Raw genomic sequence first — 19,138 nt, 5'->3', positions numbered from 1 at the left:
GGACGGCACAACACCCGTGTGGGACAGGGCACAGCACCAGCCATGGACAGGCTGGGATAGCATCAGTGTGGGACAGGCTGGGACAGGGCACAGCACCAGCAAGGGACACGCTGGGAGAAGGGGCAGCATCAGTGTGGGACAGGCTGGCACAGAACACTGAGGCTCCCCACAGTGCTGCAGGCCCCTGCACAGCTTCCACAGCGCTGAGAGCCATCCCTGCTGCCTGGAGCAGGCAGGGTAAGCTATGTGGATAGCAGCAGGCAAAAGCACTCCTCCCTGGCTTGTTTGGCCGCACATGGGTGGCACACCTCGGAGGAAAGGTGCCCTGAATCCGCAGGCACGGGGCTGGCCCAAGGGCTGCAGCAGCAGCAGCCAATCCAAAAACAAACCTCAGGGCAACAAGCAGCCCTGAAGACACCTACAGCCTTACCTACAGCAAGGTAAAAATCACCGGATTGCTGTCAGGAACCAGCCCCAGGCACCACCCTCATAGTGTGAAATACTGGGTCTAAGAAACACTGGCAAACCCAAAACGTTTGGTTTGTTTGCTTTAGGATTAGAGCAAAACAGACATGTTAGCGATTGCCCAACTCCACACCCAACCTGCCAAAGCCTACGCCACACAGCTTACTTCTAAATCTTTATTTGTTTTCTACACAGAGAAAACAGAGGAATGTTGAAGCAGCAATATTTAAACACACTAGCAAGGAGTCATCAATCTGTGAGAGTGCACAAAGTGCAACACGGGGCCATTTGTGCCGTGGTCTCTGCTACAGGGCAGGGTGAGGGGATGTCCAGGAACAGCCTCTTCAGACAGACAGGAAAGCTCTACGCAAAGGTGGAACCATTCCAGCCCACGTTGGCAGCATTCATGTCGAAATAGTTGATGTAGACCCTGCAGGAGAGGTACAGGAGGAAATAACAGCCTCATTAACGCATTTATATAAGTCGGGACAACAGGCGACAGTGTTTCCCATTTTTCTGCTTGAAAAAACATCAAGCTTCATCTTGACCAAAAATCTGGTAGAGCAGTCAGTATTTCTCAGTTCTCAAAACTGTACTTTTTTTTTTAAATACAAATTATTCCGCAGACAGGGAGCGTTCAGATGCCAGACAGCTTTTGTTTAGCAGCCTGTCAAGAGAGATCAACCCTTTTGTTTCTGAGCACTGCAGTCCCTCACACGTGTCACACAGACTGGCAGCCTTGGAGAGTTAAACAGGCCCTCAGGCATGGCACCAGGTTCTTCCCATCCTTCACAGCTGCACACAGACACTCTCCAAAACTCTGCAGCCTGCAAGGGAGCTGTTCACAGCCTGCTGGCTTCTACTTTTGTCTCCCAGCTCCAGCCTGTTACTGCTTCTTGCTTGTGCTTTCGGCCTTGCTTCCCCAGAGGACACGACATCACACCTCAGAGGCAAAAGTCACGCTGGGGAACTTGTCAGTGCTCTGGTGTTTTTCCCTACTCTCAGAGCAGAAAGCCATTAAACAGAGGACTCTCCAGGGAAAGAGGCAAGCAACCATGTGGATGTGAAAGTGCTGCAAAAAATCACTTAGTATTTTCCAAAACACATGGACTTATTCCTGGCTTTTCTAATGGATTTTTCCAAGCAGTTTCACAAAGCCAGATAAATACAGTTAAACTGTGTCCCAGCCTTACCTGTCTGCAGATACATGCAAGTGCTTTGAGATCAGATCACACAGCATCTTGGTGTAAGTCTTGTTCTGCTGCCCTCCGATTTTGCCGATGCTGTAGAGGCTGCAGAGTGCACAGGGATCAGTGGAGCCCCCAAAGGACATCATCTGGTCAGGTATGATGTGCACAGCTATGTACTGCGGGAGGGAAACACTCTGTTACCTGAAGAAAACTGACTTTAGGGCAGTTGTATTGGGGTCGGGCAGCTCTTTAGTGCCGGCCTTTGCTCACTTCCCATGCCCAGGGGAGGCTGAGGCCCGGCAGTCCCCACGGGGGACGGCCCTGGGGGCTGCGGGGACGCTCGGCCCGGCTCTCAGCGTCAGGAACGCGGGTATTTGTGCACAAAGCCGCCGGCGAGGCCACAGCCTCGGCACCGCGCGGGGCGGAGCGAGAGGCCCAAACGCCGTGCCTGCGTGCCAGAGCTCACATCCCAAAATCACGGCCCGAGAGGCCGGGCCTGCCGCAGAGCCGGGCAGCGATTCGGTCTTATCGGGCTCCGGCTCCTGGGGCTGCTGCGGTCTGGCCGTGCAGGATAGCAGAACCGCCGGGAGCCGCCCGCAGCGCTCGGTCTATCCGAGCCTCTGCCCGGGAGGGTCCGTGCCACTGCGCAGCCCCGCCGCTCCGACCGCCACCGCCGGCACAGGCGCAGCACAGCCCCGGCTACGTGAGCGCCGCGCTGCCGCAGACCCGGCTGCCGCTGCGGCCACGGGGGCCGCGGGGCCGCGGGGCGGAACGGGCTCCTTCCTCCGGAGCGGCGGGGCCGCCGCCGCCTTGTGCCTCAGCTGCTCTCTCGGCGGCCGCGGCCCGCCCGCCCCGGGGCCACAGGAGCGGAGATGCCCCCGGGGGCCGAGGGAGCGGAGATGCCCCCGGGGGCCGAGGGAGCGGAGATGCCCCCGGGGGCCGAGGGAGCGGAGATGCTCCGGGGGCCGAGGGAGCGGAGACGCTCCCGGGGGCCGAGGGAAGCGGAGGCGCCCCGGGGCCTCTCCGCCGCCGCCCCTCCCGCCGAGCCTCCGCGCACGTGCTCGCCCCGCTCCCGGCGCGGCCCCGCCGCCCGCCCTCACCTGCGCGGGTTTGCCAGTGGCCTTGGCCAGCTGCTGGGTGAGGTCGCCCAACAGGCTGTCGGGCACGGCGTCCTTGCAGACATTGGTGTAGATGGCGAACATGGGCATGGTGGCGGCTGCGGGGGCGGCGACGGAGCGGTAACCGAGCGGCGGGACCTGCACAGTGGAGCGGGGAGGCGTCAGCGGCGCTTTTAGCGCGCGGGGCCGGCCCGGCCGGGAAGGGCCCCGCCCGGCGGGAGGGGAGGGAGCGGGGCGGGGACACACGGACACTCCGGCTGCGCGGCCTGCGGCCCCGGCTGCCGTGCACACCCCTCCGCGGCAGCCTCTGGAGCAGAGGTGTGCCGGCTCCGCCGTTATTCCTTGGCTCTGTTACTGCCACTGAACGTTTTTGGAGGGTTTGTTGCTCCCTTCTGAAACGGAGTCCGGGCGCGCTGAGCATCTCATACATAACCTGGTATCAGCGCATGTGATACCAGCGCTGTAGCACTCCCACTGGTTTCTGTGGGATCAGGGCCAGAGAGGGATTTAGGCTTCAGCTCGGCAATTGCAAAAAGAGATACTTGCCCTGGCTCCGAGATTTTATTTTTTTTTCAAAATAAAGTAACATTTGTAGCGGTTTCACTTTAACTATGTGCGCAGCTTCAGCGCGGTGTAAGTAGAAACGTCTGCTTTGCTGCCATATTAATGATCCTCTATTTCAATCAAATTAAGAACTATCTATTGGTCCTCAGAGTCCCCATTTCCACGTCATATTTTTCTACTGAAAAAAGGCAGAAGTGGGTTTCGTTTGGCTTAGGAACGAACTGGTGCGTGCCTGTTGGGAGGTGAGAGGCAGCAGGGCTGAGCCGTATGCCGGGCTGTGTGATGTGATGCACGTAGGCTGCCAGGGCACGGTTCTCAGCCTGACTCTTGCCTGCCCCGACGGCGGCAGCGCTGCTCTGCTGCACGAAATGACTCACAGGAAGGCTGAAGAGCATCAGGCCCGGAGCCCTCTCCACCCAGACATTTCACACGCAGCAATCCTTCACTGCTGCTGCTAGAAAGCTTGTCTAGATGTACATGTTACATATGTGAACACTCAGAGCCCTGAACGAGGAGTAAGGGACGGTGCCATACGGGAATGCATTGGAGTGACACGGGTTATAATGCTGAGAACTGGAGCACTTCCTTTTCTAGTGATTAACAGCGCTTAAGAACAGCGACTAAGAACTGATTAAGCTTCCTCACTTTGATATCCTCAGCTCCCTGCCATTGCATAGTCCCACTTATTCCTCTCACCTTCCTGCTTCCCAGGTTTGTTGCGTGGAGGTGGGGGGGAATTGTACCTGTGCAGGGAGAAAAGCTTGAGGGCAATGTCGCCATGGAGTGCTTGCCCTGGCAGGCCCAGAGGGGCAGTGCTGCCACACAATGGAGAGATATCTGCAATTTCATTCCCTTTTGCCTCCCTGACTAAGAAAGGAGCTTTCACCAAAGCAGCTTCCATCTCTTATCCCAACAAAGCATTTTTGTTGTTTGAGTTGCAGGTCTGTGCTTAAAGTCTGTGGCTGCACCAGCAAAGCTGTGGTAGGGACACAATGGGATGTTACAATGGAGTTCAGAACAGGGGTGTGATAAGGTTTGCTCTTCCAGAAAAAACTCACAACACACTTAACTATAGAATTTCAGGAAACGTCTCTACTCAGTCTTTTATTTTACTTTGGAAGCAAATGATCTTATCTGACCAAGGGCTTAAATAATAAATATTTGTATGCAAATCTTCCTTTCATAATTAATTCACCACTTCAGTCCCTAGGAATGGCGCACTGTGGCTTGCTGTGCCTCTGCCTCATTCTCAGCTGTGCTCTAATCTTCGCTGTCACTACAAATTGTTCAATGGATGAAAAGGGGAGGGCACAGCAGCGAATAGTGGTTTTTTCCACTCACTCCCTGCCTATGCTGAGCCCTGGAGACTCACAGCACAAGTTTTTCTGCTGCTCAGCTAGATATCCCTGTAGTGTTAGGCCTAAAGAGGACCTGGGCTGCAATCCATCCCTTTTAAATAAGAAGTAACCATGTCTTTTCTCCTTCTGAAGGGAGGTCCTTCTGCAACATTTGTAGCCACATCTATTAACTTAAATATATTTTGAAATCAGGTCAAGATACATTTATCTCTTTTTGGAATTTGGCTCGAGCATGGACAGGACAAAGGCAAAAGGAATGTTCATTTTCATATATGAGTAAACATTTTTAAGAAGAAAAGCTTCTGTTAAGAGTATTTTATGAAGGCACCCTCCAACTCAATTACAGGCCTTCCCAGAGTAACAAGAAGGTCCCAGTCATAAAGCTTCTGCTGCATTTTTGTTTAAGCAGCAGGCAAGATGTTAAACAGCAGTGGGTAAGAGCAACTAAAGATATCAATGCCTTTTGCATTTGGCAGTTGCCAGAAGGTGACTAGAACTGCAGTTCTCAAACCACGGGGAGGGTTCAGGAATAAGCTGTGGTTTCCCCAGGGCACCTCAAGCAAAGGTGGAGTTATTCCAGCCAACATTGGCAGGGCTGATGGCAAAGAAGCTGGTGTAGGTTCTGGAAGGAAAGACAGGCACCGTTAACAGCTGGGAGCAGAGTGCTGCAGGCTGCTCAGGGTGCTCCTGCACCAGCACACATAGCCACTGTCCCCTGGGGCTTTATCCTTCTCAGGCCTCACACTCCCTTCCTCCTGCCCCTTTTAATGCCTCATCTGCTTGTATTCTGGAGTTCTAGTGATCAAAGTATTGTGTCTGTACCTGGTCTTTTGCACATGATATCTGTGGGTACATATATCTGCAGTGCCTGAACCTACATCATTTTAGCCAAGGAATACTGCAGCTTTGGGACATCAGCATTGCAGCTCATGCAATGGCTCCTTTTTTCTTTTTAGCTGGGGAGTTGCTCAGCTGACTTGGCATTCAACCTCTTCAATTAGCACATTAATAGAGAACACCAAAGGACCAGCCTGGGATGAATAGTTTTAACAGTCTGTGGAAAGTCATGTCAGACAAGTTGCCATATGAGTTCACCTGTCAGATGGTATTTTCAGCTGGTCAGCAGGTCACAAAGCAGTTTGGAGCAGACCTTGTTCTCCTGCTCCTCTATCTTTCCAATGCTGTAGAGAAAGCACATAGCACAAGGGTCTGTGGAGCCACCAAAAGACATCACATGATCAGGAGAGATCTGTATTGCTAGATACTGTTGGAAGAAGAAAATGAGTGTTATTTTCTTTGCTGTATGAAGAAAAGTTTTGAAAATCCAGGAAGGCATTTGTGTACTCAAACTGCAGTGAAAATAAGCACATGTTTTTCATACGCAAGGCTTTCATTTGTTGACATCTTACTGTCTGGATTTGCATTCTACTCCAGGATATCCACTGCTGTGTCAAAGGCCTGTACAAAGACTCCATAGTTTTTAGGCTTCCTTGTCCAGCTGCTCCAGGAGCTCCAGCACCTCCTCCAAGCCACAGGCTCTCCCTGCCTGTGTGGGAAGGTCAGGGGCAAGGGGGTGTGCTATGGTACTGCTGCTGCATTGCGTTCCAGAGAGATTTTGCACCTCACTGGCTCCTGCTGCAGTCTTTCCTGCTGAGGTAAATGTGAACTGACACAGCAGAGGCCTAAATCAACATCCCCCTCATTAAACAAAATACAGCCTAATCCTGCTTTTGTTCTTGATATGAGGAAAAACAGAAAAAAGTATCTATGTTAATATTAATGACCAGCCTGCGATTTTCCCTGCTGCTAATACACAGTGTCAGATCCACACCCTGGGGAATCTGGGGATCAGTTCCTCTGGCATTCATCTGGTCCTGTGCTGTTCTTACCCACGTTTATTAGCAGTGCATCACTGGAACTCAGCAGCAATTAACCCTCTTGGTAAAACAAGCTGGCCTGAGTACCAGGAGTTGTCTGGGTAATTAGTCTTGGCCATCATTTACGGTTTGTTTGGGTGTAAGGTGCATCAGACCACAGCAGGACAGGATAAGCCAAGGAGATCCTGCTGAGGAACCACTTGCTTGGCCCTGTTCTCCCCTGTCTGGACACCATGTGCTCTCGACTTTATGCCAAGTGTAGGTACATCCATGCCTTTAACATCTACCCAGGAAGCAGGTTGTCACTGTTAAAAGAAAAATCGAGTTGAAGTATTAATCAGCATTATTTTCCTCTTAGAGCAGTTTGAAAATATTTGGAACAGTTCTTCCAGTAGGAAAGAAACCCTATTTGATTAAAAATCCTTATTTTTCCCAAATGGTACAGTTTCCTGTGAGAGGAAAGTTCTGCATTCCAGCTCATCCTAATCTTTTCCTTCTTTCTGTGTTATAACTAAGAGACTCTCCCTTTCCTATTGCCTCCTTTGTCACGAAGAGCTTCTATGTCCTCTTCAGAAAAATCTCTTTGTTATTCCCTGTATATTTCTAAGTCCCATTACATATCCCTTCCACACAGCTGCACAAACCTGTTCCAGCTGCATCCCAGCACTGGCCTCTAGCTTTATATTCAGAAGCTGTTATGCAAGACACACCCCTTGATCCCCCCACAGCAAGTACTTGTTTGCTAGACTGATAAAAATCCGCTTTTTTAAAAAGAGAGATAGAACACATCAATTTAGAACACATAAATAAGAATTTAAGTGTTCAGGTGTCCCAGTGCATAGAGAAAGGTTTGCTGGGGAGCCCTCAGAGCCCTTTCCGTATGACTTCATTCTTTCTACAGTTTCAAAGCATCACTCCCAAAGCAAAATAGACATTTTCTAAAGATGGGCTTGTAAATATGCAGAAAAGGTATTTGAAGAAGTGGCTACAGATCCATAGCCAGTCCACTGAAGTTACTGCTGCTACAGCAACTGAGGTCCAGCTCATGTTATGAAATTTACAGCTCTGTAGAGAAGTTTTCTTTCAGTTTTTCATATTCAACAATCTTGAGTAAGCAGCTGATACAGTGACTAGTGACCAGTCAGTATTAAGAAAATAATAACCCTATAAATCCTTATATGACCCTCAATACCAGTATTTCAGGACTTCACCTCAGTAGCATATTGCCATATGTTTTAGCAGGTAAAACCCCTCCAGTTTGGTAGTGAAACCAGCAGGCAGCTTTTACTCTGGTATATTGACTACAAATAGCAGGATGACACACAGATATTTTTGCCAGATGTCCAAGCAAGCTGAATAAATAATTTTTTTTACTTCAACTGTAACCACTAGGCTACAGGCAATTTGGTGGCAAATAGCAGGCACTTATTCAACAGCACTCAGCAAGGAAGTGGAGGGTGAGGTTTGCTTTTCAGTCAGGCAAATGTTTGAGAGGTATTCACAGGTAGCTGTGGACACGTACCCACATACATCCAGTGTCTTCACACGCAAAGATAACTACATCCAATATCATCCTACACAAAGCTAGTTGGAATACTCCAGGGTTTTGAAACCTCAATAAAACTAAGTTACAGTGAGCAAGTATTTGATATTCTCCCAGAGAAAAGACTGCAAATACTCCGAGTCATTAGCTAAATTAATTTATCAAGGCTATCACTAAGAAACAGCTCATTGCATAGGCAAAGCTGACTAAAGATGGAAAACATTTCAGCAAATGGACTTACCTGTGCTGGTTTGCCCAATGCTTTTGATAATTGTTGGGTGAGCTCCCCTGCAAAACATTCTGGAACTTTATCCTTGTTTATATTTGTTAACAATGAATTTAGGCATCTTTGGATCACAAGCAGGTTTTTTTCTCAGCTCACCTCGTTCTCAGCTTTATTTCTAACTCAGCCACAAGCTGGCTCAGCCCACTGTGCCAGTAAGGACCTCAGCAGCCTCTAAAGAGTCAGTGACACCTGCAGCAGGTGCATTGAGAGGGGTGGGAGTGTCTCAGGAGAGGTGAGGCTGGATGTGCCATCTGCAGACAGCCAATAATGCACTGGCCTGTGAAGGAACCTGGCTCCTACAGTCTGGAAACCAAAGCACCCAAAATCACACCTCAGTTTTGGATACAGTCCAATCGTGACACCAGTGAAAAAGCAAGTGCTTCAGAGACTGAGTGTAGGTTGTAATGCACCTCTTTATGCAAGTCTAGTAATTTTTAAAAAAAATTGAATGAATGATTTAATTGTGAAGTCCTAAACTCTCTTTGTGGAATAGACCATAACAAAACCCCCACAGTGACACATGTTGTGCAGACCTTTCCTGAACCATGACTAAGTCATGACAAAGATGCCTTAAAATCAGGGTCTTGGTTTTCCGTTGTGGTGATGGATTCTACATGCTCAGACAAGGCTTTTTTTCAACTTGTTCCTTTGTTGTGCAAATAGTTCCATAGCAGTCATAACTCCTGAGAGATAGGAAATCCACAGGCTTTCTGACACGAGCAGCTTTTATTCAGAGTGGAGGGAGTGTGTGGCAAGACTGGGATCAGTCTCACTGCTGCAGAGAGGAGCCTTACATGAGAGAAGTGATTTAGAGGGATCATATGGCTTTTGGTAGGGGATGTTCACAGTGACCTGTGTGGGGAAAGCAGGTTGCAAATGCTGATGGGGATAAAATAAATGGCTTGATGATCTCTCCATGTTAAAAGTGATGGGTGTCTTTATGCCCAGTAGTTTCTGAGTTAAGAGCTTTTCTACTCCATTTTCTCCAGGCAGCAGAAAAGAGGGAGGGCTCCCTATAGCTTGCACTAAATGGTGCAATTGAAGCAAATACTTTTTAATGGTGAAAACTTGTGTATGAACGTGCTGAAGCTGATTTTGTTCAAGGTCAGGTTGACTGGGCCCTGAGCCACCTGACCTAAATGGTGGCATCCCTGCCCATGGCAGGGGGGTGGAACTGGGTGATCTTTAAGGTCCCTTCCAACCCAATCCATTCTATGATTGTGTGGTGTGTGTTGATTTTAAGTTAGTTCCTTCACTGTAGCACCCTTGCTGTAAAAAGTCAGCAAACGAAAAGTCAGCAGACGAAATTACTGTGTCAGTGTTCATTTACAGCCCACGTTTGTGGATTGTGTTTCCTGTATGCATTCTGAAAATAATGAAAACCCTAAAAAAACCCCAGAAATAAAATCTGCTTTACAAAAAGCTTTTTCAGGGTATATTTCCTAAGCCAAAGTGTTAAAAACAAAACCCAAGTGACGCCTCCATCTGTAAGGAGAGGAGATATAGTTTATAATATTGATTTTTTTCTTCAGTGGTTCGAGGAAAGCAGGTGGTACGATCCAAACTGTTTAGTTACAAGTCATCCTATACTTGTTATTGGTCACTTGGAAAAACTTAGACTATTTCCAATGATCTTCACAACCTATTTTTACTGCTGGGTACAATAATCAGTCGTTATTCCCAGCTTGCTTACATAACAAGAAAACCACTTCCAAAACAAACTCTTTCTTCTGTGAAAACATCTGATGTAATTCCCAGAAGCTGATGCACCAGGTGGAAAATCAATTCCTTAGACACCAGAGATGCTCTCCAGAGTCTGCTTTATTTTATAGCAGCCATTTTATTTCTTTTGCCTGCAAGAATATCTCAGTTTAGCAGGTCCTTCTCCCTGCCTAGGGCTACCAGGATGTTTTCCACTGAAATTTCCATTGCATCTCCAGGACTGCTGCACAGCAAATTTCACTTTCAGTACATTTATCTTTCATCATGCTGAAACCTGTTTTCTGAATCTGAGGTGTTAAGTTTTTAATCCGTATCTGCTTGGGTCACCCTAAACCATGTATTTAGCTTTTCCTCTGTATGCCTGTCAGCCAAACATTTTGGACTTCTGTGTTTCCCCAGCCTCATGACTGCTGGCCATTGAGCTTTCTTAATCATTCTTTCCCTTGGTTTGTCTTCTTAAAATATTTCACTTGTTCTTTTGTATTTCTGATACTCTTCTCTGAGCTGTTTGCCTGCAGGTTCCTGCTTATGAGGTACTTAGTGTTACTCTAGAATAATGAGTTTCATATCTATCTTAAAAAAAGAAAAAATAAATGAGACAGAAGAGCTTGCAGTCTGTTTTTAATGTTTCCTTTTTCGTTCTATTGCAACATTATTTCCTTTTTTAAGAGATGCAAATTTTTTTTTCTGAACATTCAGAGCTTGGTGCAAGGCAAGTGTTCCTTAGGGAAGTTATTTTCAGTGACAGAGGTTTCTCTTTTCCCAAAGTTCAGCTTGTTGAATTCTGCTTTTATTTCCATGATTGACTTTCCTTTTGTCTCCGGAAGATACAGGTAAATGAAAATTGCTGATAAAGCAAGGATACCCAAAAAGATAAGGAAGCAGAAGGGTCCAAGGTTATCCTGCAAGCAGAAATGCAAGACAATGTAAAGAAAATATGAAACTCATTTATATTTCCCTGCCCTTTAGTGCAAGCCTGTGTCTTAGAAGTTCAAATTCAAAGGTGTGCTCAATAGACAATCCAGGACAGGTGTCAAACCAGGAGTTTCCACTAGCCATGTCTGACCTGAGTCCATTTGCTGCTCCTTGAGAAGCCTGGGGAATTTCTGAGCAGGTTTGGTGTTTGGACAGTTCACTAAGCTTTGTATGTCATTGCAATTTATTGCTGTTGTTTTTCCCCTTGCCAGCATTTGGAAATAGATTAGCCTGGAAAGTGGGATCCTGTGAGAGTCACTTACAACAATTACTGGAAAAATCATCCCAAGTACGAACAGTCCCATCCAGTTGATGCAGCCAACAATCAGAAAGGCTGATGGTCTGTATGACTGGCTGAAGATTTCAACCATCACAGATATGGTGGCTCCAGCTGAAAAAGAAAAGCCAAACACACACCAGATTTATTTGTTTCCTTGCTTCTGCTGAAACTCCTCCCAGTGGCAGTGGCAGAGGTGACAGACAGCAGAATAGGTGACCTGTTGACAGGTGACCTCTGCTATGAGGGTGAAAGACCTTGATTCCAGAAATGGAATCCAGCAGTTAATTTAGGTTCCTCTTGTATGCACTGGAATCCTTTTTCTGGTATCAGTGGGTCTGTGCAGTTCCATATTGCAGTGGTTGTTTTTGCTGCTGCAGTGGTTTATAAAACCAGCCTCTTTTTTGGCTCCTGTGGCCACTTCCACCTGGAGCATGTTGGTAGGCATAAGATTAACTTGTTAAGTTATTGAAGATGATTACTATGACACACCTGGCAATGCCTAGAATCCTGTTTTTAGCTGATTGATTTAGAAATTGCTTTGAAATTTCTATCTCGCACCCTCTGGAGAAGATGATACAGTTCAAATTATTTAGATCACGTGATCAGCAATAAAATTTTACGTGTCTCTATCCTTTTCCTGTCTCCTTCTTGTACCTGTCTGCTCTTCCCTCCTTAATTTCCAGAACTTTTTAGCAAGGCACTAGCCTGTTCTCCCTCTGCCAGTTGTGTTGCCAACTAATACAGTACCAAATTTTCTCCCAGCATAACCACAGATGTACTCACATGGTCCAGTTCCATAGAAGACAACGAACAGAAAGATCAAGATAACACTGAAGTAATGCATCCAGAAAAAACGATGCTAAAAGTGAGAAAGCAGTGATATCAAACCATTAGACACACGACAGAATAGAGCTCTGTATTTCCTGCCACTGGCTGCAGTTTTTATGCATCTCCTGCAAGTTAAGAGCAGAAAGGTGGGCTGGGGAAGGGGCCTCTTTACCTGCAGTGACAGGGTCATGGTGAGCAGCGCCAGCACAGAGCACATCAGGGAGTATCCACCCCAGAGCAGCACCTTCCGCCCAAACCGGTCTATGAGGGTGCTCTGGGAAGCAGAAAACATGGATCACTAACCCCAGTTCTCAAAGGAAATAATTCCTCCTCTCTCCATGTGTTCTGTGCAGAAGACTTGTCTAAATAATAGCCATAAATCAGTATGATTTGACAGTCTCTTAGTTCTTAATGAATTTGATTAGTTTCTTCAAAACTAATTCATTATTAATTATCCTGTGTTTATCAGTCAATGCTAAGCTGTAATTAGAGTCTCCTCTCTTGCATGCTGTCATATGTCAAATTGTGCACACACACATACACACATCTAATCCAGAACATCAGAAAATTATTATTTTGTAGAAAAAAGTAAGTCTAAAGATACACACTCCTGCAAATACTTGGGGAAAAAAAAACTTCTTTGTTTCATGCCTGTGGTTTTGCAGAAGCAGGAAGATGTGGCTTAGGTTATGCAAAATTTCCCTGAGCCCAGTTATAAGAAAGGAAAGGCACAGTTGTTGACCACATTAAAATTTTCCTTCAAGCTCAAATCTGAAAAGACTTACACATAATATGGAGGATAAGCACTCACACAACCCAACTCCCAGGGACACGTATGGGATAAGGTATTCTTCAAACTTGGCTGTGTGGAATACTTCAAAAGAATAGAAGTAGATCTGAAAAATGCAAAGCGGAAATTAACCTGTGAAAAACAAGTGTTGCATTCGAGATAGAAATCTAATCTGTCTTAATAGCATTGACTTTGAGAGGTTTGTAATGCTGCCTAGCATTGTCTCTTGTCCTGGGCATAAAGAGATCACTCAACTGCATTGATTCCACAGAGCTGCAACGTGGTCATGACAGTCATCAAAATGTAAAGCTGCCAGCGCAAAGATCGCTCCTTTATTACTTCAAGGACACGCAAGGTTTTCGTGCTGGTCATTGCACCCTTCTCCTTCATAATGTCATCAATTTCTGCTTGGTGGTCTCCTTCCCCCCAGAGCTTCCTGATGGCTGTAGGGGAGAAAGAGGGAAGTGGATTATCCCACCAGGATAGCTCCAGCAGGAGTGGTTGCATTAAACCCTTTAGGCTGCCTGTTCATTGGAGGAGGTGCTGGTGCTGCTTCTGCCATTTGGTTGCTGCAGGGGCAGTGGGCAATTGGAAGGATTTGGCCTGTCTGGTTGTCAGTATAGCACAGCTTTCTAATGTGGAGTTTACTTAACTGTAAACAAAATAAACATTTTAGTAGTTTTTGTTGGTTTTTTTTAATAATATAAAATAATAATGGTTTAGCTGCCTAAACCATTTCCTTTAACAAAATAAAGCAGTGCCCACCAGGGTGGGGAATGTCAGACATGCTGATCTACATCTGTGTTTCTCGTCTTCACGGACTGCATGAGGCTGAGTGAGCCCAGGGTGATACAGACATTGCCGTGGCTCCTTCAGCTGTTGTCAGTGAAACTGCCTGTGCTCCACGGCCCTGCCCTGTGCAGCACAGCTCTGCCCTGCCTCGTCCTCTGCAGAGCCTCTCACCGTGACAGAGCATTTGAAGGGAAGTAAGTGAGGAAAGCAGACACTCTACCTTTCCTGCAGGCTTCCTCATTACCCTTCTGTATCAGGAGGTAGGATGGTGAATCAGGGAAAAATGGGAGGGTAACCAGTTGAACCAATGCTGAAAGTCCACTAGATGCTAACAACCATGGCCACAAAGCTTCGCTTCCTAAAATCTCCCTGGAAAGTGTATGTGAAACAAAATTATGCTGAAACAATGGAATGAATGTTCAGGAAGTTTTTCTGAGTGATAAAGATTGCTCAGATTCCATTCAAGGGTTCACTGGAGTTAACCCTGGAATTTTAATTTGGCAAATTTTCACAAATTTGGCTGGTTTTATTTCTGACAATTTATTTTAAAGGAATTAGTTGATATTTTGAAAATCTTTCTGAATATCAATGGAACCCAGTACAATGTCTAGAGAGCTGATGAGACTCATTTGAACACTGCTTGGCCACAAGAGCAAAACATCTTGCTAAGACTTTTCATGTAAATACACTGAATTTTGAAGGGGAAATATAGTAGAAAGAGTGCGGAAACAAGAAGAAATCAGATGATGAGTAAGTATTTTCCTGCCTTCTATATTTCAAATTATATTTCTCTCAAATACCATCAATATTTTTCTTCTGGCATAAACTAAGGCGTATTTTGGGGAGGAGGAGAGTGTTTCTCGGTCAGTGACTAGGTGAGAGGGTAAAGTTATAGAAACATTTCTACCTTTAGTGTAACCTGATAGAAAATTGGAGAATTTACCGTAGTCCAACAACCTGTCCCATGAGTTTTCCCAGGGTCAGAAAAACAGCAACAGTGGAGTTGGTAAACCCACGCAACTTCTTGGGTGAAATCTCTCCTACATACTGAGGATGTATATTGAGAGAAAAACCTTGAACACATAAGAGAATAAATAACAGTTAAAATATTTAGAAAAGCTTAACTTTTTGACCATTGTCTCTTATATTGTTTCCATTGTATTTAGATTACAATTTCTTGCAGAGGAGATGGTATCTTTCACTTTTATTGAGTGCCTGGTGTATTTGCTTTAAAAACCATTCTTCAAGGATGGCTGTAGAGACAACCCCAGGACAGCAAGTCCTGCAGGCCATGGTGACATACCTGAGCCAATGCCATAGAGGAAACGCCCAACCAGAATCATCTCGAAGGATTTGGCTGTTTTACTGAGGGCCATGAAAAGTGCAGCTACCAACATGATCAGGTTGGTGAACATTTGGCACTTTTTCCTGGGGAAAAAAAAAAAAAAAGACCTTGAGAATTTAGTGTGAAATGAGAATCTCTTGTACTCTTTTGACTACTCTTGCTGTGACAGGAAACATGGTATGGCCATTCATACTGTTTTGAGGAATGGCTGAAATAATTTCGACTTAGAATAGTCAAAAATGGTCCTTTAAAATTTGAGGATCTGTTAGATTTGAATTAATAAATTTTTTTAGGTTAGAATTTAAACAGTTGGAACCCTTTGTCACCATTTCCACAGTACAAGTAGGGAAAAAGATTGAAGCATTGGCCCAGTTTGTCACCAAGATTTTTTAGATGGCTGTAAGTCTTTATAAAATGTCGGGTTATTCCCCAGAAACAGTCTGAGTCCACAGGTCTCATTCCAGATTTGCTCATACTAAGGACACTCTTGGCTAAATGCGTGATCTGAGATGGCAGACAGAGTCTTTTAGAGGCATATTTCATCTCAAAAGTTACTCTGTGAGAATCACAGGCCACACCACTCTGGTGTCTCAAAGTCTTTTGCACTCAGATGTTTTGCTGTGACACTTGTTAGACAAGAGCTCCCTTGCACACATTAAGGATCACAGGGACTCTGTGTTTAGGCTGCGATTCAGCAATTAGCTGCCACATGTTAAATAACCCATGGGAGAGGCACATGATCTTGTTTCCAGTCTCAGGAGACTCTCAGCGTGTGGGATGAGGCAGTGTCCCACAAGAAATTTCTTGGGGGCACTTACCTGTTAGGAAAGAACAGAATTGCAGGCAGGTTAAGATGGTTTGTTGAGACCCAAATGAGGGGCCCCTGGATCAGTGTGTTGTGGAGCAGATCTTTAAGTGGGTCACACCAAGAAGATATGTTTGCCAATTTCTCTGCAAATGAAATTAGTGGTGTTATACACAAGGCACCAAGAACAGACCAGACTGGTGAGGAGTCCTTCCTTCTACTTTGCCACCATCCATCCAGTGGCAAAGATAGTTTGGAATTCCAGTAAAATGGATAGCCAAGAACAGAGACGTCTCTTGGACATTTGTTTTGGTGCTGATTATATCTTTAAAGTGAAATTACAAGCAATTTTTTTTCTCCTCTCTCCATATTTTCACTAGAGTAGATCTGAATATTTAATGTAATGTCACCACCCCAAAATGAGTGTATTTCAATGGAAGTCTGACTCTTCTTTGTCACATAAGGATATTTTCCAGGTGTTTGAGTAACTGCATAAAATGTGCTACAACACAAGACACAGAGCTCCTTTATTGGAGTTTGTAAAGATTGAGAGACCTTTATGAGAGTGATAGGGAACCTTGAAGAGAATGTGATCCTGTGCCACTGCTCCCAGAGGCACTGACCTGCTGATGTGGTATGGCTGCAGCCCTCACTGAACACGGTTCCCTGGGGAGGGCAGATAAATAGGACAGAAGGGTGCTTGGAAAAAGTGGATGTGCCAGGAAACTAAATCAGTTTTCTTCAACAGGGCTGCTTCAACCAAAAAAAAAAGGGACTTATTTGTCCACCTTGGTATTTCCCTGTACTTTCTGACTGCTGAGCTGTTACAAAAGGCACTTACTTCCTGTATTTTGTAGTCAGGTAGCCACAGCAGAGGCTTCCCAGGAATCCTCCTATCCCATAAACAGACACAATGAAGGACCACAGCAGCATGATTGTCTCAGGGTGGAGGGGAGAGCCATGTCGATCTATCCAGGTTTCATTAATAAACTTCCTGATGTGCTGAAAAATAAAAAGAGATTTGCCTGGATAATGAGTATGAGATCCCTTCACATTTGGCTGTTGTACTTCAGGTCAAGCCTGTGGTTCTCATATTAGATATATTTTGAGGCTTTTATAGTAAAACAAGTTCATTGAGATGACACTGCAAATTCTTCAAGCCTGTATCAGTCAGGAAGGTTCCTGGTGAGCAGGTGAGCGCTCATTGTGTGCTCTCCTTTGGAGGCTTTTACAATACATGGCAAGAGCTTATCTAAAACAGGAACTGCCATCCAGGTCCTTAAAGGAGGAAAAGTTCTCTACACATATGATGTTACCCTTAGCCAAAGAAAAGGCCTAGACATATCAGCTGAGTTCTCAGTAAATTTGGGATTTATGGGAGAACAGGGGGCTCAGGCTCTCACCTTTGTGTTTTCAGCCCCAGAGAGATTGCTACTTACCACAGAAGGATAGTTGATGACAGAAATATGGAATCCATATGGGAAGCTACCACCAATTCCCAGCACTAAGATCATTTGAAGTAGTCCTTGGAACTGAACCTGCAAAGCAAAAATAAAATGCTCTATCAGCTTCTCACTACTCTAGTTTTGTGCAAGGCCAGAGACTTTGTAGCTACACTGGTCCTTCCTCTTTGTCCACTTCAGATCCTTTCAAATTTAAACATTTTTCAAAATCCCTCTAATCTGCTGCCAAAGTCTAACCATCAGCCACACTGCCAGAGCAAACAATACTGGTGTAAGGGTGATAATCCATCACTCTGTTGCAAGAAGGAAAAGGAGTTTGAAAAGATGCTCCTCTAGTACAACCCTCACTGTGTGCTGGCAACATCTGACAGGTTGGCTGGATGAAGGTGGCAGTCCTGGACGTGGGGAAAAGGGAATTCTATTCCCTGTCTGCAACTGACAGCAACCCAATGTACACCAAACCATAGTGTGTGATGAGACATATCACTTCTTCCCTTTTTAAGATTATAGAAACTCTTGATGGATTATATTAATTACCCTTTGATGAAGTGAAGTAAGTAATTCATTTAAAACTTTATGTCATGATTTCTGGGCCTTTTGCTGTACCATTACCATATTCATTCTTTTGGGAAGTAATCATAGTGTTTAATATTTAGTATTGTTTTCAGTGATTTAGAAGACAAAGTAAGGTATCATAGTCAATGCTGGAAGAGCCAGAGCTGTTAATTTCATTTCATTTCATTTCATTTCATTTCATTTCATTTCATTTCATTTCATTTCATTTCATTTCATTTCATTTCGTCATGTCATTTCATTTCATGTCATTTCATTACTTCATATTATCTTGTTGCATAGAAAAGACAATGCAACAGGGTCTTCATGGCTCCAAGGCCATTACTCTTTGTGATGCTTTAACACAGAAAGGAAAGATGGTCTCTGTAACAAAGGAATTGAAACTTTTTAAAGGAACCTGAATCTCTGGTATTATGCTATCTTTGTCTTTTGTAAGTCAGAGGCCTGAGGAGGTGTGAGCAGGTACTCACCAGGTTGGAGAAGAAGGCAGCCATCTCCAATGGACGAGCCGGTGCCTGCTGCTCACTGCTGGTACCTGCCAAAGGAGCCAAATGCTCACATTATACAGCAGCAGTGGCAGTGAGCTAGTCCCATGTTAGTGAAGTTAAATTTTACTTCGGAGGTTTTTGAGTTAATTATACATATTCCAGCTGTCGTACAAAGTTTAGGATTGTTGGATTAAATATTTCAACCAGTGGTTATGTCTAGCCCGAGTAAACAGGAAGGTGTCCCTCGCAGAACCTATATACTTACTGAACTCTGTCTTCTTCTAGGGGGACAGAGGACTGAGAACACAATTTTAAACAGGATTCCCATCATCATAACCAGCTCAGTTTTCAGGATATGTTCAGAAACTTAGAGACAGAGATCTCTGTTGGGCATCTTAGATGGGGCTTGGACAGTGAACTCCGGGACTTTGACATGTAAAGGAAAGAACTGTCCTCTCTCCAGGTGATGGCAAGTGGAGCACATCGTAACTTAATCATTACTGGGAGGAACTGAACTACTCCAGGATTTTGAAATGGAGTGCAAATGTAAGAATTCTACCGTGGCACATCAGGCTTGACCAGCCAAGTATTTAGTAGATGATTTTTCTTTGCTGGTAGAGAGAAAGATTCATCATGCCCAGTTTTGTCTGGCATTTCCGCTAGCCAGTGTACTTAT

At 45.4% G+C, this 19,138-nt stretch overlaps 3 protein-coding genes across 3 annotated transcripts; all 3 read right to left on the bottom strand.

The window, feature by feature from the left end:
* Nucleotides 1-627: 627 nt before the first annotated feature.
* On the bottom strand, nt 628-2,946 carry MIF (macrophage migration inhibitory factor). The gene is made up of 3 exons (XM_066331183.1): nt 2,756-2,946; nt 1,659-1,831; nt 628-895 (listed from the first exon to the last, which is right to left on the bottom strand). The coding sequence occupies exons 1-3, from the start codon at nt 2,861-2,863 to the stop codon at nt 829-831; spliced, it is 348 nt and encodes a 115-aa protein (XP_066187280.1). The 5' UTR covers nt 2,864-2,946; the 3' UTR covers nt 628-828.
* A 669-nt stretch (nt 2,947-3,615) lies between these two features.
* Nucleotides 3,616-8,462, bottom strand: LOC136368712 (macrophage migration inhibitory factor-like). Its single transcript, XM_066331076.1, is given in 5 exon segments — nt 3,616-5,317; nt 5,791-5,815; nt 5,818-5,959; nt 8,357-8,441; nt 8,443-8,462. Coding segments are annotated over 5 exon segments (339 nt in total). The 3' UTR covers nt 3,616-5,250.
* A 2,345-nt stretch (nt 8,463-10,807) lies between these two features.
* Nucleotides 10,808-18,501, bottom strand: LOC136368812 (solute carrier family 2, facilitated glucose transporter member 11-like). Its single transcript, XM_066331212.1, has 12 exons — nt 18,445-18,501; nt 17,378-17,476; nt 16,780-16,940; nt 15,092-15,216; nt 14,732-14,861; nt 14,009-14,157; nt 13,252-13,439; nt 12,992-13,102; nt 12,379-12,480; nt 12,162-12,237; nt 11,362-11,489; nt 10,808-11,025 (listed from the first exon to the last, which is right to left on the bottom strand). Exons 1-12 carry the CDS (start codon nt 18,466-18,468, stop codon nt 10,819-10,821), a joined length of 1,500 nt encoding a protein of 499 aa, XP_066187309.1. The 5' UTR covers nt 18,469-18,501; the 3' UTR covers nt 10,808-10,818.
* Nucleotides 18,502-19,138: the final 637 nt, after the last annotated feature.

This window comes from Sylvia atricapilla, chromosome 17 (assembly GCF_009819655.1).
Source record: "Sylvia atricapilla isolate bSylAtr1 chromosome 17, bSylAtr1.pri, whole genome shotgun sequence".
NCBI classification, from domain to species: domain Eukaryota; kingdom Metazoa; phylum Chordata; class Aves; order Passeriformes; family Sylviidae; genus Sylvia; species Sylvia atricapilla.
Note: the sequence above shows the minus strand (reverse complement) of the source record. Positions and strands in the feature narration are given on the sequence as shown.

What these genes read in the sequence shown, in the direction of transcription:
- MIF (XM_066331183.1), bottom strand. Translation starts at nt 2,863, where the DNA reads ATGCCCATGTTCGCCATCTACACCAATGTCTGCAAGGACGCCGTGCCC. An exon ending in CCACTGGCAAACCCGCGCAG is followed by an intron (nt 1,832 to 2,755) that starts GTGAGGGCGGGC and finishes TCCCTCCCGCAG; the next exon opens with TACATAGCTGTGCACATCAT. An exon ending in TTGCATGTATCTGCAGACAG is followed by an intron (nt 896 to 1,658) that starts GTAAGGCTGGGA and finishes CCTCTCCTGCAG; the next exon opens with GGTCTACATCAACTATTTCG.
- LOC136368812 (XM_066331212.1), bottom strand. Translation starts at nt 18,468, where the DNA reads ATGGCTGCCTTCTTCTCCAACCTG. An exon ending in GCTTATCCTCCATATTATGT is followed by an intron (nt 12,481 to 12,991) that starts GTAAGTCTTTTC and finishes TCTGCTTCCCAG; the next exon opens with AGCACCCTCATAGACCGGTT. An exon ending in CTTCTATGGAACTGGACCAT is followed by an intron (nt 11,490 to 12,161) that starts GTGAGTACATCT and finishes TTTCTTTTTCAG; the next exon opens with CTGGAGCCACCATATCTGTG.